A 27,790-nucleotide genomic window follows, 5' to 3' on the forward strand; every position below is an offset into this window, starting at 1 on the left:
ATTTAATATTTTGATAGCTTTACATAATATTTCAATAGAAATACATTTTTATATATTAAAATATAAAAACAGTTTTTTACTGATTAAAAAAGTAAAAAAACATGCTCTCATGTCCTATTTGAGAGATGCGTGACTGGGACTTACCAGTGAAAGTGGTAGGGACATGTTTTCTAATTCTCAAAACCTGAAACAATCGGAGAAGAAAAGCCATCAGAAGATTAAACAGGAGAAAATACAAATTACATTTATTCAATTTAAACATATGTATCCAAGTACCATTCAGCTTGCAAGTTGCTCAAAGGTTTTGCTTATTCTTCAAAATTCAGGAGAGGTCACACAGCAACCAGTTAATCCGCACGGCACTATAATATCTTGGTTTACATCAAGCAACCTATTTGTAATTCAATACATTGATTTACAAAAGATATAACATTCATATAATTTTACAGTGAGAATGGATGCGGTTTTGCAGACACTTCAAGAATTCGAGTTTCAAACTTCAAATTCCAAAGCCAAAGCTGAAGCTACCTGATCATTTATAGACTAAATAATGCAAGTGTTCACGTTGGCTTTTCATGCTGATTATGAGATTCTACACCTTCGATACGCCGCGTGATCTGAGATATAGCATAATGAGATGCACTTGAGGCGGCATAGTACGATGTCACACAACATTGAGCAAATCTAGGAACCACATATCCTGTAGAAATCCCATCAGAATGTAATCAGTTCGAAAGCTTCTAAAAATTGATACACAATTTGCTAGAATGTAACAAATTCCCAGAAAAAAAAGAAGTCTAGGTCCAATTGAAAATCACCAATCAGATCAGTCACCTTCATGACAGTGTTAATTTTCACTCAATCTCCAAACCAATGTCAGAATCAGTTTCAGGTATCAATCGATTTTTAAAATGATTCAGAGATTCGGCCGACTCAGAAATTGAACCGGATCTATCAGAATCGGTCAATTAACCATCAGATGACACATCATTAAGAAATAAAAAAGCAAATTATTAAAAAATTATTTAACCACCCTTAAAATTTGTTAAAACATTAAACCAAATCAGCCCTTTAGAAAATCGATTTTGAGCTGATTCAGTACAAATTGGTCAATTCAGGCTGTTTCACAATCATTCTTACAACAATGCTCTGAACTGTTCAATGAGACTAGCTAGTTGTGCCCCCAACTGATGTGAGTTCCAAAGAATGAGACTAGCTAGTCGTGTACCGTAGAGAGGATATGCAACGAAAGGATAAGTAACAAAATGCATAAGTCCAGCTTTTGAGACAAATGGGATGCAGAAAAGATGATCACTTGAGAGCTTTCAGTAAATTCAAACTAATGACCAATATGAACGTTCAGCTGGAACAGAAAAGGCTTGGTGAACTGTGTAATAAACAGGAAGGGGAAGGGAAGAGAAGGCTCTCCCTCTCTCCCTCTCTTTCTTCTGCTTCCCCTTTAGTTTTTTGGGTCCTTGGTCCACATCTAGTCCTGCTTATGCGCCTAGGAGGCCTTTTAGGGGCCTAGTTCAAAGCACTACATGTTGATTAATTCACCTCACAAAATGCAAATCAATCAATAGAAGCAGAAGAATAGTCAAGTAGGATTGGCTTAAAAAATAGATGGTTCGGTCTCCAATATAAAGGCCGAAAATCAAGGATGTCTAATTTTGTATTCCAAAATACAATGCTCTACATGTGCATAGAACGGATGCAATACATGAGACTGTTATTGCGTCTTTATCGCAGTAGCTAGAATATTCCCCCATTCTTATGCATTTCCTACACCTTTTTCCTTCAAAATAACAATTGACAAGTCATTATAAGATGGCAACAGACAGATTTGTGAGGAGTGCAATGAGGTAGAAGGGATTTTGAGATGCAGAAACTCAATGGACCAAGTTGAACCTTAAATTGAGAATTTATCCCTGGTTCCAACATAGCTCCCTGAAGAATGGGCAAACCCCTACTTGGACATAAGGTCAACTAGGCAGAGCTCTCCATGAAACGAGTCATAAAATGGGTCAACTCCCAAAAATATATCAATGCAAAATTTGAAGAATAACATGACTAAAGAATGTCAGGCTGCAAGAACATCACAATGTAAATTACTTTTGAACATAAAAGAAAGAACAGAAATTTATTGAAACAAGTGATGTATCCATTGGTTTTGAGTAAATCAGCCTACTAAACATATGATGAATGAATAAAGAATTAATCACTTTTAGTCTAACTGTTGCAAGCAGCACAGAGCCACAGAGATGTTGAGAACATTTTTTTCCCACTTTCTAGTGTTTGTTATATATTGTAGACATTTCCCATTTCCTTACAGTCATCCACAGAAATGTTGAACATTTTTTCCCCATTTGCTAGGGTTTGTTGTGTATATTTGTAGACATTTCCCATTTCCTTACATTCATCAGCATGGTTTAGTTTCCTTATTTGAATCTTTTTATACAACAGATAAACATCAGGAATACAGTAAATACAATGGCAATATCCTTTCTTATATCAAGCAGCCTATTCCAGCAAAGTCATATGCCAATGATTGAAAAAATAAGAATTGAAGATCTCCAAAAAGCAACAAAGATTCAATGAAAGGTAAGAAAGCATATATTTTATACCGACAGGTTCATAACTATCTAACACTTAAAACACTTTGAAAAAGAAAATAAAAACATAGAGCTTCACATCCAGTCTCAGAAACATACCTCCAAATGCAGCACCTGTAGCAGAATACAACAGAACTGGAGGAAGCTGCAAACAATCACATGCACGCTAAGGAATGTATATCTCATGATCTTAAGAATTTGAAGACCAGCATCAAAAGAAAGGTGTTCACGATTAAAGCAGGATACTACTAAACCACAACAGCAAGCAGTCCCACAATGCTTAATCTTGATAGCAATAAAGCAATGAATAGTTTTTCATTAATCCCATCAGTCAAGGAAATTATCATGATTGTTCTTTAAGTTTATGTAGGTGAATTACCCAATGTTGTAAGTATGATACGGTATAATACGTATTGTTACTATGGGCAAAATCGATACAATACACACTCGTATTGCGATACGAGTTGTATCGTATCCATATCGGGTGTATCATACGATACAGCCTTGCATCGTGTATCGTACGATACAGGGTGTATCATATGTTACACTTTCGACGCACTTTAAAAAGGACCGAACCATATTTTTTATTTTTTGGTTTTTAAAGACATCTTGAAGGCCGACTTCCTCATTTGTGTAGAGGCCATTAGAGGGGTATTCACACACTTTAAGAGTCATGAGAGTAATTTGTGCTTAAGGGAGAAGGTTTTTGCAGTTTGCTCAATTAAGAGTGCATTTTCACTATTTTTTCACTCAAGGAAGTAGGTTAAGGTAAAAAAAATCATATTCTTTACTCTTTAATAAGTTATTTTTTAGAATATGGCATCAGATGATCCGTCATGGTAATAGGGCACTCAAGTAATGAGTAAAAACTAATTGAAAATTGAGTGAAACTATTGCCATCATATTTTTTTGGGTGGTATCACTCGGTTAAAACATCATTTAGCCAGGACACATCACAATGTTGTCGCCTGCACGTCAAGCCATTTGTCGGATGCCGTGAAATGGCAATGCCAACAATTACTCATTGGTCTGAGAGAAAAAAAACAAGAAAAACATATGAGTGAGGCAGAAATAGGGTATGTGTAGCCCTGGGAGGATAATATAATGAAGATGATCTCCCTACTTATGATCCTACAGTCAAGGTTGTACATATTGTATTGTATCGTATGATACGTATCATTACTATGAAGAAAATCGATATGATACGCACTCGTATCGTGATACGAGTGTGTATTGTATTTGTATCGTATGTATTGTATAATACAACCCTGTATCATATGATATTGGGTGTGTCATACGATACAGGGCCGGCACACTTAAAAAATGGTTGAATCGTATTTTTTTAGTTTTGGGCTTTAAATACTTCTTGAGGGCCGACTCCCGCATTTGTGTAGAAGCCATTAAAGAGGTAGTCACGCACCGTAGAACTCACGAGAGAGATTTGGTAGCCGATCCGTGTGCAAGGAAGAGGACTTTTGAGGTTTGTTCAAGAGTGCATTTCTACCATTTTTTCACTCAAGAAAGTGGGTTAAGGTAAAAAAAAAAACCTTATTTTTTGCTTTTTATTGAGCTTTTTTGGGGGAAAATGGCATCAAATGATCTGGCATGACAATGGAGCACTCGAATAATGAGTGAAAATTGATTGAAGATCGAATGCAACTATTGCCATACTGATTTTTTGGGTGGTATCTCTCGGTTGAAGCAACATTTAACCGGGACACATCTAAATGTTGCGTCATGCATGTCAAGGAATTTGCCAGATGCCATGAAATGACAATGCCGACAATTACTAATTGGTATAAGAGAAAAAAAACAAGGAAACAAGATGAGTGAGGCAAAAATAGGGTATGCACAGCCTTGGGAGAATGAAGATGAGCTCCTTGCTTCTGATCCTACAACCCCTAACATAGTATCAAAAGTAAGAAGTTTTGCAGCGAAGAGGAAATGTGTGGTTGGTTCTAGTAGTAGCAGTGTCGCGGGAACAAAAAAAAAAGGATGATGAGAAAGAGGAGTAGGAGGGGATTATGCGAGATGAGGTAGAGCTAGAGGCTCTATTAGGAGTTTTTTCCTTCCTAAGACTGTCCTTAGGGTGCAACTCGACATTCGTACTGCTATGACTCCTCAACATTTAGTTGAGCAAGTGAATGTCGCAGTTGGGAGATGGTTCTATGATGCCTGCATAGCAAATTCTTTTCATTTTCAGGTCATGAAAAATGTCATAACCAATATAAGGCCTGGATATAAAATGCCTTCATATCATGCTTTTAAAAGAAAAATTTTAGATACTAATGTGAATGAAGTGAAGGCCTATTGTAATGAGATGAGGCAGTCATGGAGAGAAACTGGGTATAGCATCATGGCAAATGGGTAGACAGACAGAAAGTCTAGGACTTTAATAAATTTTTTTGTCTATTACCCCAAAGGAATTATGTTTTTGAAGTCAATTAATTTGTCTGATACACCCAAAACAGCAGATGTGTTGTTCAAGGTATTTGATCAGGTTGTCGAAGAGGTTTAACCAAAAATATTGTTCAATTCATTACTGATAATGCAACAAATTATAGGACAACAGGTAAAGAATTGATAGAAAATTATGGGTCATTCTTTTTTACCTTGTGTGATGCCCATTGCATAGACCTCATTCTTGAGGACATCGGCAGCATGGATAAGATAAAGCACACAGTTGAATGTTGCCAAGAAGTTACTAAATTTATTTACAATCATGCATGGATTTTGAACTTGATGAGAAAGTATACTATGTAATGAAATGCCGAATAAGAGGAGCGATGTCTCCAAGAGCAAACAAGAGAGCACGCACATACACAAATAGCCATTAATGAGCAAGAGTACAACAAAACCACAAAAGTGGCAAAACACCCAAAAGAAGAAGAAAAATATATTCCACTCAAGAAGGCTTCAAAGAAGCATGCTTTACAATGGGGAAAATCCCTTTATTTATAGACAAAAGAGGAGGCCTTGGAAGGACTCCTAGAGGGACGTTGGAGCCCTTCCAACGGTCATAAATATGACTGTTGGATGTGAAAAGATATTGTCATTCAGTATAGGGTCTGGATCTCAGGATCAAGACCCAATCCCTTTCATTTAAACACATGCTCATTAATGTTTCATTAATGGCATGTTGTAATTTTAGCATATCATATAATGGGTATTTTCGTACCCTAGCTATTGTATCTGTGTGTATTTAATCAGAGAAGAAAAACTGAATACCCTGATTAGGGATTTTTGCTGCAGCCACGTTTTCTCTCCCCTTGTTGTGCTGTTGCTTGTGGATGAAGAAAGGAACCCATGATTTCTATCATGGTATCAGAGCAATAGGTTCAATATTGAAGATTGGTTCCTCCTATGACTGATTTGTCTCCTTCTAAGGTACATGTTTCCTCCTTGCCCCTATCGATTTCTCTTTGCATTCAACTCTGCAGTCCATCTGAAATCTCTTCTTCGTACTGTCCCCTTTCTTTTTGTTCTTTTGAAATACCTCATTAATCTGTTTATTGTCTCCTTCAAGTACCTCTTTTTTATTTCCCCCTTTTTTATTTAAGCCGTGTTTCTCTTATTTCCAAAATCCAAAACTTAAATTTGGTCACGTTGTCATATTTCCTCCTTTCATTGCCTGTTCTTCTTCTGTACAAAACGTGCTACTTCTTTCACATTGTTGCACGTGATCTTACCCATCCATAACTAAAGTAATCAAGCAAGATCAAATTTTGATCTATGCGTGATTACAAGAGTTGAAAAGGATCACGCCAAACTCATTCGCATATTGACGTCAGATCAAATTGTGATCTACACGCCCAGATCTGTCTTGATTAAAATAATTGCATCTTCGAACTCGTTTACATCTCTGTTTTGTACTGTTTTGCCTCTTTTCTCATTATTCTAAAAGGAAAATACGTTATTTTCAAAATAACGTACCTATTACTGATTGAATTTTATTCAGAACAGATCCTTTACTGCGCAGTTCCGTTTTTCTGCCTCGGGTTCATCAGTTAAAAGAAAAAAAAGGTGGTCGCAGACTTTAGACTTCTCTGATATTAAAATTTTTGTTCTGAATTATACTAGAATTCAATTGTGGTTGGGTCTTTGTCGTAAGGCCATTTCCTTATTTATTATTCTCTCTTGTTTTTGGCTTCAAAAGAATATGGACTCATTCCCTCATTCTCAGTCTGGTCTTTCCTCAAACTTTCTCAGTCAACTCGTGTCTGAAAAACTCAACAATTCCAATTTCCTAACTTGGAAGCGACAAATCATATCATTCATAAGAAGTCAGGACCTTTCTGGACATCTAGATGGTTTTGTTCCTGTTCCTCCAGAATTCATACCACAAGAAGAAAAAAATGGTGAGGGAGATCTTTCTATTACCTATGTTAGAAATCCTGAGTATGTATCCTAGATGAAGTAAGATCAGGCGTTGGTTGCCTATATCACTTCTACATTGTCACAGGAAGTGCTTGTGGCAATTCCAGATGACTGCTCAGCAATGCAATTATGGCATCGACTGGTTCAGACATATTCTCAAGTTTCCCAGGCCAGAGTATTATTTTTAAAGAAAGAGTTTCAAATGGTGAGGAAGGGCTCCATGACTATTATGGAGTATTTGAACAAAATGAAGACTATTACAGATCAATTGGCCATTGTGGGATGCCCTGTTAGTGACAAAGATATGGTGCAACAAACTTTGAGTGGGTTGGGATCGGACTATCATATGATGGTTACTTCCTTATTGTGTTTGCCAGATTTACCTACATTTGAAGATCTTTGTGCTAAGCTTTTACAGTATGAGATGACGTTGAAAGGATTTTCTAAAGATATTCATGCTCATGTTGGAGCACAGAATGTTCTTGCCACAGGAGTTGCCTATGGGTGAGGACGTGGTAGGTATGATTTTCGAGACAAATGGGGTCAAGAAAAAAAATGGAAAAGGAAGTCGTGGAATACTACCTACACCCAATATTCCTCCCAATGGGCAAAGGCAAAGGACAATACCTACCTGCTTTCTCTGCAACAAAAAGGAGCATATAAAAGCAAATTGTTGGTTTAACCCGCAAAATAGAGGAAAGCAATCGGAGACAAGAAAGGGAACAGATACATTGAAGAATAGTGGAGAAGTCAAAGAGTTGCTATTATCTGTCTTGGCTGAATTGAATATCAAACAGAATAATCAAAGTACTTGGTATGTTGATTTGGGTGCAGCCACTCATGTCACCGGTGATGCTGGTAAGCTCCTAAATCTTGTTCCTTATGTTGGTAAAAATAATATAGTCACTGGAGATGGGTCTCGCCACCATATTTCGCACGTTGGAAATTTTGTAATTCTCATGTCCAACTCTTCTCTTGCTCTTTCAAATGTCATTCATGCTCCTAATATCAAGAAAAATATTGTCTTTGTTTCTAAACTTGTAGATGACATTAATGTTTCAGTTGAGTTTACTCCTTTTTCTGTTTGTGTTAAGGACCTTCAAACGAGGGAAACGTTCACTGAAGGAAAACGTCAAGGAAATATGTACGTGTTCCAAGAGAATCCTTCCTCTCGTGTTCAACCTGTTGATTCCATCTTGAAGCTCACATCATCATCTTCAGTTTTTCCTGAGAGTGTCTTTAATCTTTCTGAATCTATTGAGCTGAATCTTTGGCATGGTCATTTGGGTCATTATAGTAGTCGCTTTATTGATAAGCTTGTTTCAAGTAGTCTTATTCCCAAGTCAAGTCTAGACTTAAGTGTCGATAATAAAAAATGTTCTAGTTGTCTTCAGTGTAAGAGTCATGTTCTTCCTTTTCATTCTATTAATAAAAGAGCTTCAAGACCATTTAAAATTATATGTTTTAATGTTTGGGGTCCGGCTCCAGTTCCTTCCCTGTCTGGCACTAGATATTATCTCATATTTGTTGATAGCTATTCTCGATATACATGGATCTTCTTTATGAAAAGTAAATCTAAAACCTTCAAGTTATTTCAGAATTTTCATTCTTTTGTTCAAAACCAATTCTCTAAGAATATTATTTGTTTCCAATGTGATGGAGGGGGTGAATTCTCTTCAAATGACTTTATTAATTTCCTCCAGACAAATGGAATAAGTAGACAGGTGTCTTGCCCTCATACACCTCAACAGAATGGGATTGCTGAACGGAAGCATCGCCATATTGTTGAGAGTGCAATGAGCATGATGCATGATAGTAACCTTCCAGTTACCTTCTGGGCGGAGGTTTTTCACACAGCGGTCTATGTCATAAATCGATTGCCTATGAACATCTTAGAAAACAAATCACCCTATTTCTCTTTGCATGGTGTGCATCCAAATTATCACGATTTGTGTGTATTTGGGTGTGTATGTTATGTGTTCAATGCGGCACAAGTTTCAGGATAAGGCCTTAAAATGCATATTTACAGGGTATGCTAATGATTACAAAGGCTACAGATGTTATGATCCCGTGAGCAAGCGCATCAAAATATCCAAAATTGTTGTGTTTGACGAATCAAATTTTGGTCATAATGCTAGCAGTCCTCCTAAAATTGAAGTTTATCACCCTTGGTTGAACTCAGATCTCTTTTCTAGCATTGATAATGTATGTTCTTCTGAATGTAATCAAAGAGACGAGGGAAACGTATCTACTGCTGCGCAAAGGACTCAAGAAAGTGTAATGTCTGAATCACTATTGGCCCTAGAAAGGCATTGTTTACTTTCGATGTGAGAAGGAGATACCTCCCAGCCTTAATCAGGAGCATAATTCTCCTTTTGTTTCCACTCGATCAGCTGCTCACAGAAGGTCTACCCGACCTCGGCATCCTATTGATAGGTGGGTTAGTTATGAGAACTTCACAATGGATTTTCAACTTTTCTTAACCTCTTTGGGCAAGGAAGATCAACCAACAATATTTTATCAAGCAATAAATTCTAAGAGATGGATTGAAGCTATGAACGACGAAATGGAGGCTCTTCATGAGTGTGGCACTTGGGATGTTGTTCCTAGACCATACAATCGAAATGTGGTTGGGTCAAAGTGGGTGTATAAGATAAAGTATAAGCCAGATGGTACTATCGAGCGATACAAGGCAAAGCTGGTTGCCAAAGGATTCACACAAGAGCAAGGACAAGACTATGATGAGACCTTTAGTCCAGTCGTGAAAATGGGAACTATCTGCATCGTACTATCATTGGTTGTTGAGCACCAGTGGACTCTCAGCCAACTGGATGTGAAAAATGCGTTTCTACATGGAACTCTGAAGGAAGAAGTATACATGGAGCATCCCACTGAGTATGCAGAAGGGAACTCTAAAGAATACGTGTGCAGGTTAAAGAGAGCTATATATGGTCTGAAGCAGGCATCTCGATCTTGGTTTGACAGTTTCTCTCTTGAAGTAGAAAAATATGGCTTTAGTCGGTCTCTTCTTGACCATTCTCTTTTCATATTTAAATGCAAAGATATAGTTACCCAGTTATTGATATATGTTGATGACATTATCATTACAGGTAACTCTAATGAACATATTGAACAAGTTAAAGAACTTTTGAACCATAGATTCAAGATAAAGGATCTTGGTAAACTACGATACTTTCTTGGAGTAGAAGTTGACAGGACTCCTGAAGGCATGATGCTTACTCAACATAAGTATATCATTGATGTTCTTAGCAAGGCAGGTATGACAGATTGCAAGCCCCTAACCACACCCGGTGTACTTCATCAGAAACTCAGTTGCCAAGATGGAGATTTGTATGAGGATCCTACAGGATATCGCAGGATAGTAGGAATGCTTCAATATCTTACCTTCACTCGGCATGATATTGTCTATTTTGTCAATCAGGTATCTCAGTTCATGCATGAACCACATATTGGGCATATAGAAGCCGTTAAATGCATTCTTCGATATTTGAAGGGTACTATTAGAGATGGTCTTCTGTACAGAAAGAATATGCCTAGTCATCACATGCATGAACTCTTTACTTACACAGATGCAGATTGGGCAGGAGATCCAGATGAACATAGGTCTGTCTCAGGATACTGTGTTTTCATTGGGCTAAATCTTGTCTCTTGGATCAATAGAAAACAAAAATCCATAGCCAGGTCGAGCACAGAAGCTGAATATAGATCAATGGCAGTTGCTACAGCTGAAGTAACATGGATCAGACACCTGTTGATCGATTTCTAAAAGCATTCTCTTGTTTGATAATCAAAGTGCTATCAACATGTCATTCAACCCTATCTACCATAGTCGTGCCAAACATATTGAAATTGATCAACATTTTGTAAGACAAAAGGTCAAAGAGAAGGAAATTGAACCAGAATACGTGCAGACTGTTGATCAAGTTGCTGACTTGTTTACAAAAGGACTTATCAAGGACAGATTTTGGATGTTAAAAGGCAAGTTGTTCATGGTCCAAAACCATGTACAACTTGAGGGAGGGTGAAAAGATATTGTCATTCAGTATAGGGTCTGGATCTCAGGATCCAGACCCAATCCCTTTCATTTAAACACATGCTCATTAATGTTTCATTAATGGCATGTTGTAATTTTATCATATCATATAATGGGTATTTTCGTACCCTAGCTATTGTATATGTGTGTATTTAATTAGAGAAGAAAAACTGAATACCCTGATTAGGGATTTTTGTTGCAGCCACGTTCTCTCTCCCCTTGCTGTGTTGTTGCTTGTGGATGAAGAAAGGAACCCATGATTTCTATCAGGATGCTCCAACGTCCTTCTAGGGGGGCCTTTCCAAGGTGAAAAAGAATAAGAAAAGAAAAAAAAGAAAAAGGAGGAAAAGAAAAAAAGAAAATTACAATATGCATGAAAATGTAAAAAGACTATTTTACCCCTAGTGAGTATTTACAAAAGTATATATTTATATATGTAGATAGACATATATGTGTAATATATATGTGTATGTGTCATAATCTATATATATACATATATATGTATAACATATTTTAACACCCCCCCTCAAACACACGGTGAGATCACCGAGAGTTTGCTAAGGAGAAAGTAGAAACGAGGCGATGGCAAAGCTTTGGTGAAGAAGTCCGTCAACTGAAACTCGGTAGGAACATATGGCAATTGAATGGTGCCCCGTAAAAACTCATCACAAACATAATGACAATCCATCTCAATGTGCTTTGTTCTTTCATGAAAGGTGTGATTGCTGGCAATGTAGATAGAACTCTTGGTGTCGCAGCACAGCTTCGAAGGAGTTGAGAATGAGACTCCCATATCTTTAAGCAAACTTCTTAACCATACAATTTCAGTGGTGGTAGTGGCCATCGCACGATACTCTGCTTCGGTAGAAGAGAGAGAAACTTTATGTTGCTTGTTACATCTCCATGAAATAAGTGACTATCTAAGGAACGCACAATAACCTGTGGTAGAAATACGATCATCGGGGTTATCCCCCAATCAGAGTCAGTATAAGCAAGTAAAGTAAGAGGTGAAGAAGAGGGTAAGAATAATCATTTTTGTTATGGTGTTTTTCAAATATATGATAATTCTCATTATTGCGGTCATGTGAATGGTGGAAGGAGCAGTCTGAAATTGACTTGCACTATGAATCGCATGAAAAATATTGGGTCTGGTGATAGATAAATATGTTAGTGACCCAATCAATTGACAATAAGGTGTGGGATCTGCTAAAGGAGTGTCATCACTAGCTCTCGTCTTAGCGTTGATCACTTCTGGCGTATCCACCTTCTTGTCATCTGTCAGCCCAGACCGATCAATAATGTCGGAGGCAAGCTTCATCTGAGAGAGAACATACCCCTTAGAGGAGTATGCAACTTCAATTCCTAAAAAATACCTTAGATAGTCAGACATATCAAAATTTTCTTTAAGAATGTTTTTAATAAGGTCAATACCCTTCTTATCATTACCTGTGATAATCATGTCATCAACATAAAATAACAAAATTGTAATGTACTCATTAGAATTTTTAACGAACAAAGCAGTATCAGTATAACATGAAGAAAAACCATTATCGAGAACTACTTTGTTAAAAAGATCATACCAAGCTTTTGGTGCTTGTTTAAGACCATAGAGAGCTTTATTTAACTTTAGAATATTTCCTTTACCAATTTCAAGACCTGGCGGAGGATCCATAAGAACTTCTTCACATAGAGTTCCATTTAAAAAAGTATTTTTAACATAAAGTTGATATATCGGCCATTGTTTAATGAAGGCTAAGGCAATTAATGTTTGCACACTAGTCATTATAGCTACAGGAGCAAAAGTTTCTTCATAATCAATCCTATATTCTTAGGCGTAGCCTTTTGCAACCAAACGAGCTTTGTATCTCTCAAGAGATCCATCATATTTGGTTTTGACTTTATATACCCATCTACACCCAATTGCCTTTTTTCCTAATGGTTGACGAATAATGCTCCAAGTTTGAGCTTTGTTAAGAGTTTCTAACTCAACTTTCATAGCTTTAATCCAACGTGGATGATCTTTAGCTTCTTTAAATGAAGTAGGCTCATGATACAAATGTATTAACATGAGACAAGCCCTATAATTAGGTGAGAAGGATTCATAAGATACAAATTTTTGTGGTGGCCTACTATTACGAGAAAATCTTCTAGGTGGATCAATAGGTTCTTCTAAGGAGAAGTCTTGGGAATATCTCTCAAGAGCAAGTTGATGTTCATTTCCCAACTGTCGGGTATATACATTTATATCATTAAGGTTCTCATTTTGAGAAACATTATCATGTTGTGGTATATCATTATGATGTGAAATGCCATCATAAGTATTATCGCAAATAATTGCATTAAGAGACTCAATTCTAGGAGCTAGATCAAATAGGAAGGAATAGTCAATGTCTTCTCTAGATGTGTGTGTGAAAGTATCTCCAACAAGATACTAATATCAAGACCTTAATATTCTTGATATTGAACCCACCACGAAAGCACAATAAGAACACTTTAGAACACTTGTGCACAAAAAGCACAACCCACAAATAACTCACAAATGCACAAAGGCATAAAATAATGGAATCAATTTATTGAGAACTTGGGCTTTGACTCAAAGCCATGAAGAAATACAAAGGGGAGAACCCCTATTTATAACATCACTAAAGGGGGCCTTGGAGGGGCTCCACCCATAGTCGTTGGAGCCCCTCCAACGGTCACAAATGTGACCGTTGGAGAGGGCCCAACGACTATGTTGGTGGGCCCCCCCAAGGTACCTTTTAGGTACAAATTCAAAAAAAGAAATAAAAAGAACAAAAAGAAAAATAAAAATAAAAGAAACATAATTACAGTCACATCCGAAAAGTGAATGTGCGCAAAAATAGGGAAAAGACTAAACTACCCTTATGACAAAATAAATAGAAATATATATTTTATATATATATATTTGAGTAGATACATATACATATATATTAATATATGTATATGTATTACCATATATATATAAAATATATATATTACATAATATGATTAATGTACATAATTTAACACCCCCCCTCAAACTTAGGGCAGGATGACCGAGAGTTTGCTAAGAAGTTGAAGCGCGGAGCACACAAGGCTTTAGTGAAGAAGTCTGCCAACTGATACTCGGACGTGACATATGGAAGGTCAATGATTCCTTGGAGATACGCCTCCCGAACATAGTGACAGTCCATCTCGATATGTTTAGTCCGCTCATGAAAAGTGTGATTTTTAGCAATATAAATCGCACTTTTGTTGTCACAGCAAAGCTTGGTAGACCCTTCAATTTTGATTCTCATATCTTCCAGCAACTGATGAATCCAAACAATTTCCATGGTAGTAGTTGCCATGGCACGATATTCGGCTTCAGTTGATGATAGAGATACCTTTTGCTGCTTCTTGCATCTCCATGAGATCAATGAGTCTCCTAAGAAAACACAAAAACCAGTGGTGGAGTGACGGTTATTTGGGTCACCTCCCCAATCAGAGTCAGTATAAGCAATTAATTTTAACTCAGAACAGGAAGACAAAAAAACTCCCTTATTAATAGTGTGCTTTAGGTATCTCACGACACGCAAGATAGCACCCATGTGAACAGAAGTTGGTGCATGCTGAAATTGGCTTGCCGTATGCACCGCATGTGAGATATCGGGTCTGGTGATACTTAGATACATCAACGAGCCTACTAGTTGCCTGTAGGGAGTAGGATCGGAGAGAGGAACACCATCATCAATCTTCATTTTTGCTCCTACTATAGCAGGAGTTTCACAAACTTTATCATCTGTAATACCTGACCTGTCAATAATCTCAGATGCAAGCTTAGTTTGAGACAAAAAGTACCCTCTATGAGAGTATGCAACCTCAATACCCAGAAAATAAGTTAAGAAACCCAAATCAGACATTTCAAACTTATCCTTTAATATGGACTTTATGCTTTTAATCCCTTTAGAATCACTCCCAGTAATAAGCATGTCATCCACATATAGCAACAGAATAACAATCCCTGCATTAGACTTTCTAACAAACAAAGCAGTATCAGTAAAGCATGATGAAAAACCATTATCTAACATTACAGAGTTAAACCTATCATACCAAGCTTTGGGAGCTTGTTTTAAACCATACAGTGCTTTTCGAAGACGAAGCACTTTCCCTTTAGGATACTCCATTCCAGGAGGAACATCCATATATACTTCTTCGTTTAGATCTCCGTTTAAAAACGCATTCTTAACATCCATCTGATAGATGTTCCATTTGTTTATTGAAGCAACAGTTATAAGACATCGGACGGTAACCATCCGAGCAACGGGGGCAAAAGTCTCCTCATAATCAATCCCATATTTTTGACCATACCCTTTTGCAACTAAGCGGGCCTTATATCTCTCAAGAGACCCATCACACTTAGTTTTGACTTTAAACACCCATCTACACCCTATTGCTTTCTTATCTTTAGGAAGGTCTTGAAACTCCCAAGTTCTTGCTTTCTTTAGGGCTTCAAGTTCATTGTTCATAGCAACTATCCATTCTGGGTATTTACGTGCTTCCTCAAAATCCCTAGGTTCTATGTACGAGTGAATGGCGCTTAGACAGGCTCTATATTTTGGTGAAAAAGACTCATATGAGATGAACCTAGAAGGGGGTTTTCTTGATCTTTCGATCCTACGAAGATTTCCTTCACTTGAAGGGGTAGACTCACTATCATATCTTTCGAGAGCACTTCTAAAAGTACTCCTATCTCTATGAGAGTAGGTTATAGGATCTCTATGTGGTTCTTCATTAATGGATTGATCAGTATGAGATTCAACACTTAGATTTGTTTCATCATCGCTAGTATCATCATCTTCAGTTAACAAATCAAACAGAAAAGAATAATCTATATTCTCATCATTAGTTTCAAGTTTTTCGAAACCACTAACATTTTCCAAGAAGCTTACATTTCTGGAAACATAAAGTTTATCACTCTTAACATCATAACAGCGAAAACCTTTATGAGTTTCAGAGTAACCAAGAAAGGCACAAGGAATGGCCTTAGGGGAGAGTTTGTCATTTTTATCAGTAAGGACAAAACATTTACATCCAAAAACCCTTAACCTGCTATAATCAGGTTCTTTTTCGTATAATTTTTCAAACGGGGAAATCTTGTTCAAGTTTTTAGATGGAAGTCTATTTATGAGATAGACAGAGGTAAGAGCAGCCTCCGCCCAGAGTTTTTTCGGTATATTTTGAGAAATGAGCAAGGTTCGTGTGGTTTCAATAATATGCCTATGTTTCCGTTCAGCCAACACATTTTGTTGGGGGGTTTTGGGACAAGATTTTTGATGAAGAATTCCATAGTTTTCAAGATAGCTTTTAAATTCATTGGAAAGGTATTCGCCACCTGAATCAGTTCTAAAAATTTTCAAATTTCCATTAAATTGATTTAAAACCATCATATGAAATGTTTTGAAAGTTGAAAAAACTTCATATTTATGTTTAAGAAAATATATCCAACTAAACCTAGTGAAATCATCCACAAAGATAACATAGTACGAAAAACCTCCCTTGGATATCACCGGAGCTGGACCCCATACATCGGAGTGAACGATTTCAAAAGGTTTTGTTGTAAACATGGATCTTTGAGGAAAAGGAAGACTTCTCATTTTTCCAAGAATACATTCATTACAAACAAAATTTTCATTACAAACATTCTTAACAAAAGGCAAATAAGAGATTTTAACAATGTTGGGATGACCCAATCTCTTATGCCATACATGAATATCTTTGTTTTGAGCAACATTACAAAATTGATTCTTGGGAATTTTAAGAAAATCAACATAGTAGAGGTCTCCTCTCCTAGAGCCTTCCCCAATCAATTTCCCGGACTGACGATCCTGTATCCAACATTTATTAGAAGAGAACTTTATATCGCAACCATAGTCCGAGAGTTGAGAAACGGAAAGTAAATTTAAGTTTAGTTTTGGAATAAAACGAATTTTTGGGATAAAAAAATCTTGTTTTTCAAAATTACCCATTCCTTTAATTTCAAGAGGGGTTCCATCCGCAGTTGAGACAAAAGATGGAAGGCGATTTTCAGAATAATTAGAGAGAAAACAATGACTTGGAGTCATATGAAACGAAGCACCAGAATCAAGTAGCCAAGATGTCTTACCAAGAGAGGAAGAAGATGACATGGCGGCTCCAGAAGTGCCTCCTTTGAGAAGAGGTTGAAGAGCATCCATAATTTGATGAAGCGAAAGAGGTTCATTCGATGTTGAAGGCCGTTCCTCCGATTGGGATGCTAAAGCCGCGGCGAGGAATTTCTTCCATTTAGGACAATTTGGTTTGATATGTCCCGGTTCTTTACAAAAATGGCAAGTTAATTTGCTATAATCTCTCTTGCCATATCGATCATTTTGCCCTTGATTTTTGAAATGGGGCGGTTTGTAGGTCTTCAAATTATTACCGGGTCTTGACACGGCATTGACCACTTCATAGTCATTTTGAGAAGGTGTAGCAAGAATGCTTGGGTTATTTTTACTAATCCCCATACGTGTTTCCTCACCACTTAGCTTGGTGATGACATCTTCAATAGATGGGGAGGTAAAAGCCGATAGAAGGGAGGACCGAATTTGCTCAAATTCGGGTCTAAGACCATTTAAGAAGTTGAAGAAACGATCTTCCTCAAGTTGTTTGTGCCTTAACTCAATAGCTTCTCCACTCCATTTTGGTTCGAGCATGGCAAGCTCGTCCCAAATAGATGATAATTCGGCAAAATATTCCCGAATAGATAAATCATTTTGTTGAAGAGTCAAGGCTTTCTTTTGGAGGTAGTATTTGTGAGACAAGTCCCTTGACGTATACATTTTTTCAAGGTATAACCAAGCTTCGGAGGCCCTTTTAAATTTGATGATGTTGGCATTGATCTTGGTTTCAACGGACGAAAAAATCCAAGACAAAATTTTGAAGTTCTTCATTTCCCACTCATCATGCCTTTTGGAATATTCTTCTAAGGCCTTTTGTCTATCTTCTCCTTCAAGAATTTTGATTTCCCCTTTCTCTATAATAGAAAGCTTGGGTTCGGGTTCCGATATGGATCCTTGAACATAACCCCAAAGACCTTTCCCTTTGATGTGGGCTTCCATGTTGCCGGCCCAAACATGGTAGTTTGAACCACTAAGTTTAAAACCAAGAGAGAAGTGGGAGTCTTTTTCACCCATTATGGAGAAGAGAAGATGAAAAATAAAGTGTACCTTAACGGATTTTCAACCTTTTCTTGACAAAAGTTGCTTCTAAAATATTGCCCGGAGCAAATGCTTTACTCAAAAACTTCACTAGCTTGAGGGCACGATTTTCGAGGTGCTTCACAAGAGGCGAAATACACGATCTTCTTTCTTCCAACGAGGCTCTGATACCATGTGAAAGTATCTCCAACAAGATACTAATATCAAGACCTTAATATTCTTGATATTGAACCCACCACGAAAGCACAATAAGAACACTTTAGAACACTTGTGCACAAAAAGCACAACCCACAAATAACTCACAAATGCACAAAGGCATAAAATAATGGAATCAATTTATTGAGAACTTGGGCTTTGACTCAAAGCCATGAAGAAATACAAAGGGGAGAACCCCTATTTATAACATCACTAAAGGGGGCCTTGGAGGGGCTCCACCCATAGTCGTTGGAGCCCCTCCAACGGTCACAAATGTGACCGTTGGAGAGGGCCCAACGACTATGTTGGTGGGCCCCCCAAGGTACCTTTTAGGTACAAATTCAAAAAAAGAAATAAAAAGAACAAAAAGAAAAATAAAAATAAAAGAAACATAATTACAGTCACATCCGAAAAGTGAATGTGCGCAAAAATAGGGAAAAGACTAAACTACCCTTATGACAAAATAAATAGAAATATATATTTTATATATATATATTTGAGTAGATACATATACATATATATTAATATATGTATATGTATTACCATATATATATAAAATATATATATTACATAATATGATTAATGTACATAATTTAACAGTGTGAACATCAAATCCATTTTGTTCTTTAAGAAAGTTTACATTTCTTGATACATAGAGTTTATTATTTCGAATATCATAACATCTATAGCCTTTTTTATTTTCACCATAGTCAATGAATACATATTCAAGAGCCTTGGGTGATAATTTATTTTGTCCTTGAACAAGCACAAAGCATTTACATCCAAATACCCTAAGTCTATTAAAATCTGGAGTAATTTTAAATAATTTTTCAAAAGGTGATACATTTTTTAAAGAAGAAGAGGGCATACGATTGATAAGATATGTTGCGGTAAGAAGAACTTCGGCCCAAAAACTTTTAGGAACATTTTTAGAGACAAGAAGTGTTCTTGTAGTTTCAATTAAATGTCTATGTTTCCTTTCCGCAAGACCATTTTGTTGCGGAGTTTTAGGACAAGATCGTTGGTGTAAAATTCCATTTGTTTTGAAATAAGTTTGAAAATCTTTAGACATGTATTCACCTCCAAAGTCGGATCCAAATATAACTATATTGTTTTGAAATTGATTTTGAATAAGAACATGAAATTCTTTAAAATTAGTGAAGACATCGGATTTGTTTTTAATAATGTATACTCATGTATATCTAGTAAAGTCATAAATAAAAGTAACATAGTAGGAGTAGCCCCCTTTGGACATAACGGGTGCCGGCCCCCATACATCCATATGCACAAGTTCAAAAGGTCTTTTTGACACAAAGTTACTATGTGAATACGGAAGCGAATGGATCTTTCCAAGAATACAATCATTGCATGTAAATGTATTTGTATTACAAAATTTTTCCAAAAAAGGAAACAGATACAACTTGGAAATACTAGGATGTTCAAGCTTCTTATGCCAAGTCTCAATATCTTTGGATTGAACATGATTACAAAATGATTTGGATGGCAACGACAAAAAATCCATATAATAAAGATCCCCTCTTCTATGGCGTTGCCCAATCGGCTTCCCAGACCGAAGATCCTGCACATAGCAATGGGTAGGTGAAAAAGTGACATCACATTCAAAATCAGTAATTTGAGAAAAAAAATCTAATTAAGTTTTGGAATAATTCGGATTTTGAGAACAAAAAAATCTTTGTTTTGGTCATAAGTTTTCTTAAGATTCTCAATGCCTTCAACATCCAAGGATGTTCCATCGACAGTGGAAACATAAGATTTGAATTTGTTGAGACTTGGTTTTGATAAAAGTGATGCATTCGGAGTCATATGAAAGGAGGAACCTGAGTCAAGAATCCAAGAGGTCATACCTGGGAAGGATGAGATGGCGGCACCGGAAGTGGATGGTGTAGAGGATGATGGAGTGGAATTCATCTTCATGAATTGTTAAAGAGTTTTGGTAAGATGAGCAATGGACTCCTTTATGCCTCCATCTTTCTTTGAATCTTCATTCGGAGGAATTTCCCCAATGGAAGTCACCTTTTTAAACCTTGAACAATCCGGACGAATATGGCCCAGTTCATTACAATTATGGCAAATAATTTTTCTTCCTCCACCACCATTATTTTTCCAAAAATGGGGTGGTTTATATGGGTTTACATTGTTGCCGGGTCTAGACACGGCATGAACTTCATCAACATTCTTTTTCAAGGCCAAACGAGTCTCTTCTTGACACAAGTCGGCCAAAATGTCACTTAGAGGAATAGAAACCCTATGAAGGAAGGATCCTCTTAATTGCTGAAACTCATAACGAAACCCATGAATAAATTAGAAAAATATTTCTTTCTCCATTTGATCTTGCCTCATGACAATAGCACTACCTTCCCATTGTGGTTCGAGATGGACAAGTTCATCCCATAAAGAAAATAGGGTACTATAATAGTCTCTAATACTCATATCACCTTGCTTGGTTTCTCTTACTTTTTTTATAGGAAGAAATGTCTAGCAAGATCTTTTTTAGTGTACATGTCTTTCATAAAGAACCAAGCTTCATTGGTCCTCTTAAACTTTGCAAGATTTGCACAAATTTTTAACTCAACATTATTCATGAACCATGCCATGCTCACTTTCCCAATCTTCCATTTTCGAGGAGAAATCAAGAATAGCTTTCTCTTTTTCTTCTTCATTCAATGCTTTTTCTACATCGCCTTCAAACTTGGTTAACTTCAATTGTGGTTCCGAAATAGTTCCACACACATAACCCCAAAGTTTTTTACCTTTGAGATTATTTTCCATAGCGGCCGCCCACATACGATAATTGGTCCCATCTAACTTAAATGAGAGGTCGATTTTGGCGTCTTTGTTGGCCATTTAGAGAAAAGGAGTTTAAAAGCAAAAGAGGAGAGATATTACTTGACAAGAGAGGATCCGATGAAGCTTTCACAACCAAGGCTCTGATACCATGTAATGAAGTGCTGAATAAGAGGAGCAATGTCTCCAAGAGCAAACAAGAGAGCAGAGCACACACATACACAAATGGCCACTAATGGGCAAGAGTACAACAAAACCACAAAAGTGGCAAAACACCCAAAAGAAGAAGAAAAATATATTCCACTCAAGAAGGCTTCAAAGAAGCATGCTTTATAATGGGGGGAAATCCCTTTATTTATAGACAAAAGAGGAGGCCTTGGAAGGGCTCCTAGAGGGACGTTGGAGCCCTTCCAAAAGTCATAAATATGACTGTTGGATGCTCCAACATCCTTCTAGGGGGGCCTTTCCAAGGTGAAAAAGAAAAAGAATAAGAAAGGAAAAAGGAAAAAGAAGGAAAAGAAAAAAAGAAAATTACAATATGCATGAAAATGTAAAAAGACTATTTTACCCCTAGTGAGTATTTACAAAAGTATATATTTATATATGTAGATAGACACATAGACATATATATGTAATATATATGTGTATGTGTCATAATCTATATATATAGATCTACGTCACATGGGTGCGGGTGCGGGTGCGGGCGCGGGTGCGGGTGCGGGTGCGGGGATTCGGCACTTCCAAAAAACCCGGGTGCGGGGGTGCGGCAGGGGCAAAAATGTAATATATATATATATATATATATATATATATATATATATATATATATATATATATATATATATATATATATATATATATAAATAAAGGGGGTCGGGGTTTTTCAAATTTCACAACAGCAGCTGACAGACAGCTGTCTGTCAGCTGCTGCAACTGACAGACAGCAGTTGTCAGCATATTTTTTTAAAAAAAAAAATTTGCAGCCCATTTGGGCAATTTTTTTTTTAAAAAAAAATCCAAAAAATAAAATGGACCTAAATGATCCTGGGTGCGGTCAACGCACCCAGGATCGGGTTGACCGCACCCGCGTCGAGTCGCGTCGACTCGGGTGCGGCACCCTGCTAGCCGAATCCCTGTGACATAGATATAGATATATATGTATAACATATTTTAACATACTAGTAGCGTTGAGTTTATTCGTAGTGCAGTTACTAAATTTGCTACGAATTTTTTGATAGTGTAAAGCCTAGTAAAGAATAAAACTGCACTAAAAAAAAATCATCAGATGAGTGGAGTACATATCTCCATGCACAAAAAAGAAAGTCGAGAAATTATAGATATTGTATTTAGAAGTGAATTTTGAGATTCATGCATCAATTTATTGTGAATAACTATACCTTTGGTGAAGGTGCTTCAATTGGTTGACAGTGAAAACAGACCAGCTATGTGTTATATATATTGACAAGAAGACATGAAATTACATAACTCAGTTTCACACCTTAAATTTTTACGACACGATAGATTAATTCTCCAACAAATAATGGCAGGGAAAGAAATGCCTCTCATATATATAGCAAGAATGGAAAAACAACAAAAATGATAATAGAAAATAGAATTTAAAGATCAATGAAAATAATAATTCTCATACGGCATACACAAATATAAGTTAAAACATGCAATGTGCAACGTATACAAGGAAAATGTCAAATTTTCTTTTACAAAATGTTAAGCATTATAAGATATTGACAACACATACCCCTAGAACTAGATGCAACCACATAGGCCCCTTCACACGGCTTCGGATAAAGGGCGTCCCTGCAAAGGTAGTAAAGCCAATCATTAGTTCAGAAATACTTCAGATATGCCTGTAGAAAACTATGTTATGGCAGTTTGGATTCACTCATATTCTTGAGGACCACAAATTTGTGATAGACACCTATAACTACAAAAATTGTGAATAAACAAGCATTCTAAAGGAGCCATCTTATACCTCTATTGAGACCATGAATAGCACTAAGCATTCCTCCAGCACCTGACCCAGCCTAGCATGTCAAACATAAAATAGATGAGTCAAATTTCTGAGAGAATGATAAATACAGTTAGGAATCAGTTTTTCTTTTTCAACAGCCCTGTGATTGTGATTGTGATTGTGATTGTGATTGTGATTGTGATTGTGATTGTGATTGTGATTGTGATTGTGATTGTGATTGTGATTGTGATCTGAATTATCAAAGTACAATGTCTACATTGTGAACTACAATATCATGGCAATATCATGGCACCTAACAAAAAATGTTTCCTTGGCATGAAAACAATGAATTATTGTACATTTATGTTGATTATAGTCCTCGGTTCATAGTCTGCAAAAACAATAAATCAAGCAGCTAGCAAATATTGCCAAAATTGTCCAAGAGCCAAATGTAGGGCAACATAATTACATATTAACAAGAGGAATTCCAAATTGTTATTTGGATCAAGTTTCGTAAAGATTGGTCCACTGTAAATTTTCAGATATTCCCAAATGCTACATTAAATTTATGAACGGTGTCATGGAGTGTGGTAAAAAACCCTTGAGTACTGGAAAAAACTTAATGTCCTCAGAACTCTAGCTCCCACAAAAAGCAAAACCATACTGAGCAAGGAAGCAAAATATGTATTTTAAATTTAGCACTCAATATTTCATGTAAAAATTAAATAACTAAACATACCACTGCAGTTGCATCATGTAAAACAGTTGTTATGGTCCATTCCCCTGCTTCCTGAACAGTAAAAATATATCCAACAAAGACCTCAGTAAATGGCAGTGATAAATAACGAGTACAGAAGAAAATCATCAAGTTACATATCTTATATCATATATGATATACAATCTTATCAAATAAATTCAAGAGGACAATTATTTAACTCAGCATAAAAGTCAACATGCCAAGCTAGTACAGGACCTGAGGAATTCCTCCAAGTTAATTGATGCTGGCTCTCTCCTCAACAACTGAGAGAGTTGAAAATAGACTTTACATTTGCTGAGGATATGGCATTTAGGTCTAGTCCAGATGATCAGCCAACTTGGTCTTCACCGACATTACCAACATATTTCACTTTTATTCCCGTACCCGTTTACCCATATAATGCCTTTAAAAGACCATGTAATGGAACAGCAGGACCCATATCAAAGCATATCCTTGTCAAGTAGATCATAACCAAGAAAATCGCATAGACTGCATGTGTCTTACACACATTTCTGTATTTTAGTTACATCCAATGTCAGACAAACACTTACACTTAGCATGTGTATTCCATACTGACACTACACGATACTCAGACACTTCACGGACACGATGTGACACTTCATTGACATAGTCAAACCAGTTTCACGCACAGTGAACATTGTCATTAATTTTATCTATTTTCTTTTATGATCTTATTTACTTATTTCATATTCACATGAGTTTTCTTTCTTTTAAAATTTGTCATCAATTACATTACATTTCAATATTAACTTAGTTTCATTATTTGATGTTCCTAATTGTAGTGATTAAAAATTTGTTGTTTTGTACATACATATACTCACACACATCGATATGTGTGTGTACGGTCGTGTCCCTGTGTGAAAATTATTGTTCACACTAACGATATCTGCATCCTGTCCTGCTCCAACATCCGTATCCATGTGACATAGGTTACACCTGAGTCTTGTGATTATGAGCAGATAATGTGAACAATATTCTTTTCAAGCCCAAATTCTAACTACAAGCACTTGTCTGGTCCGCTGATGATTTACATGAGAATATAGTCATTTGTGGTTATTTTTTTTAAATGGATCAGCCAGCTTAGGATACAGTATTCCCCATGAGGACCTCAGCTCTTAACTTTGCATTTTACATTTCTATATTTTATTATTATCTGATTTAATTATTTCTTGTACTATTATACTTGATGGCATTGCATTTCAAATTTCTATATTTTGTTATTATCTGATTTAATTATTTCTTGTCCTATTATACTTCTGATGACATTTCACCTTCTTTTAGTTGAAAGTTTCTTTACTTAAAAGAAAATTTGTTTTGTTACTTGGTTTGATAATGAAGTAACAGCAGTGATGTACTCAACAAGAAACATGTAGGGGATATATGATGGAAGGCCCTTATACCAAGAGATGAACTTTGTGGGATGGAAATAATGCAGAACTATAAAAGACAAGATGGGGTAATATGCATTGACTCGAGCAACAAACAGCTAATGATTTTGCATTTAGCGCTAGAGGGCTGAGGGAAAAGTTCCTAGCAAGTGAAGAGTTTTTGTAAACACAACCATGACAAAATTACTCTTCTTTCTAAACATCCTCTTAAGGAGTAACATATGCAAGGATTTAGAAGCTAAGCCCTTGGCCATGGAATGGAATAGGCTATCCAAGACCGCATGTGACATTGTCATATAATGAAATGCGTAAAGTAAATCCCAGCTTGCTTATAGGGAGAAAATAGTAACTAAAAAAAACTATTCTATAAGCCATCCCAGCCTACAGTTCTCATTTAGTATCTTTCTTCTTCTTGTTGTTAACCTAAACCTTTCCAGAAATTTATCTCAAACCTAACTTCTGTAATGCTTTATTTCTTTACTAGTCTCTCTCCTAATCAGTGCCTTCTTCTCACTTGTATTATTCTTTCTATTCATACCTTTCAAGTTCATGTAGTAAAGGACAAGAGTTGGATATCACCTCAAATAAGACAAAAATCATGTCATTTCTAACACCCAAAATCAAGTCTGGATTAGCTTAATATTTCTTTTCAGGAAATTCATTTAACATTAAAGAAAAGAATTATAACTTTTCCTCTCAGGTTCTAACTTCCTGTGATCTTCTGTAGATTTTCTTTACCTATGAGCTGCCAACATTTTGTCTCTCTTCAATTGATGCATGAAATTCCATCATCTCCATCACGCTTCCAAATAATGACAGCACTGAATTACCTCATTCTCATTTCTTTATATTGGAAGGACTAAAATCCAAACCCTAATAGCACTTAATGATCAAGGAGACCAATGGCTTTACAACCGTATTCAGGTCCCAAATCTTTAGCTTCAAGACCTGTATGCCACTAAATAACTTACACTGATAGATTGAATGTGCCACTCTTTCCTAGGAGATACTATTTGGAGATTTCTAGAACATGTTAAAATGCACTTGCAGATTTTTAAGGCAAGACTTATGAAAGTAAGCCCCGAGCTTCAAGATCAAAGTGAATGAATTTCTTCAACAAAACTAGAGCAGATTATGCTGTTAGTATGTTTCTGTTAACCAAATAATCAGTGAAAACAATAAGGTATTGTAATAAAGCAACTTCTACTATCCTTCATAGAAATGACGCCATCATAAGCTGCCAGCATACTACAACATAAAACATGTTGTAAGAAAGGATTCCTATCGTCAGTCCCATGATTCCGTATCATGGCAGTGACACAGAAATAATGTTCATTCTAAGTAATGATCAATAAATCTGAAGACACAATCCAACACATGACAAACCCATAGCAAGGAGGGTTTTCTAAACAATCTTAAAATCTCCAAGGAACAGCCAATAATTGTGTCCAAGTTGGCAATTTATCATAAGCTTCCTTTCAGTGAGTATTAAAAAAGGCAATTTCCCCCAAGGTTTTTCATGCAAGTGATTCCATGTTCAATGTCAAATTCTTTGTTCTCTTCCTTCATAACTATACATTTTAATCAAATATTTTCTGAGCCAAGAATCAGATGTTTTCAGTCTTACAAAAAAAATAGACGTTCTAAATCCATTGTTGTCATAGTGCTATGGGAAAAACAAATGCTCTCTAGGACTTGAACTTTAATTCCAATAGTTGAATGAGAAAAATAGTCTTTGTATTTGCTTATAAACCTAATTAAAAAAATGATGTTACCGAAACATAGACATATCAATACCATATTTTGATAATTCATCTTCTACTTCAACCAAATTTAAACACTAAAATAAGTAGAAAAAAAGGAAAAAAAAAACTGATTAACACCATCAATAATGGAAGCAATAGTAGTAAAAAACAACAAAAAAGCAAACTACTCGTTATTATCAGGTCTGGAACACAGAGGACTGATTTTGTCGTTCAAAACTGAGAACTGCAAATTCTCAACAAACATACAAACGCAAACTACACAACTTGATAAACAATATTATATCGTCAGTCAAAAGAATACGAAATACCAACCTGAAAAAATCAACCTATTGAACAAAATTTCATGATGGGTCGTCGAAAAACTGAAAAAAAAAATCGAGAAATACAGGACTCGTGTGAAGAGAGATCACGAAGAAGGGTTGAAGAAAGAGTACCGATTCTGGATTGACGAGAGAGAAACAACGAGGGCATCGTGGGGAACCGAGGCCAGGATTGATGGTTGGTTGATGGTATAGGTTTCCAGATCGAAGCTTCTCTTCGTATACCTCCCTCGTTCCCATCGGGGAACTCTCTCTCTCTCTCTCTCTCTCTCTCTCTCTCTCTCTCTCTCTGGTTCGACTGTTCGACAG

General features: G+C 36.4%; 1 protein-coding gene across 2 annotated transcripts; it reads right to left on the reverse strand.

Moving 5' to 3' along the window:
• Positions 1 to 27,790, reverse strand: LOC149846907 (uncharacterized). 2 transcript variants are annotated; one of them, XR_016430327.1, is made up of 7 exons: positions 27,596 to 27,790; positions 23,969 to 24,019; positions 23,251 to 23,302; positions 23,017 to 23,075; positions 2,712 to 2,757; positions 277 to 700; positions 1 to 184 (listed from the first exon to the last, which is right to left on the reverse strand). XR_016430327.1 is itself a non-coding variant. In XM_089996653.1 (6 exons), the coding sequence occupies exons 1-6, from the start codon at positions 27,719 to 27,721 to the stop codon at positions 561 to 563; spliced, it is 474 nt and encodes a 157-aa protein (XP_089852779.1). In that variant the 5' UTR covers positions 27,722 to 27,790; the 3' UTR covers positions 232 to 560. The 2 variants fall into 2 exon arrangements, 1 of the variants encoding a protein (XP_089852779.1); XM_089996653.1 differs by lacking the exon at positions 1 to 184 and having other exon boundaries at positions 232 to 700.

Source organism: Nuphar pumila, chromosome 2 (assembly GCF_984573655.1).
Source record: "Nuphar pumila chromosome 2, dmNupPumi1.hap1.1, whole genome shotgun sequence".
In the NCBI taxonomy this organism is placed as follows: domain Eukaryota; kingdom Viridiplantae; phylum Streptophyta; class Magnoliopsida; order Nymphaeales; family Nymphaeaceae; genus Nuphar; species Nuphar pumila.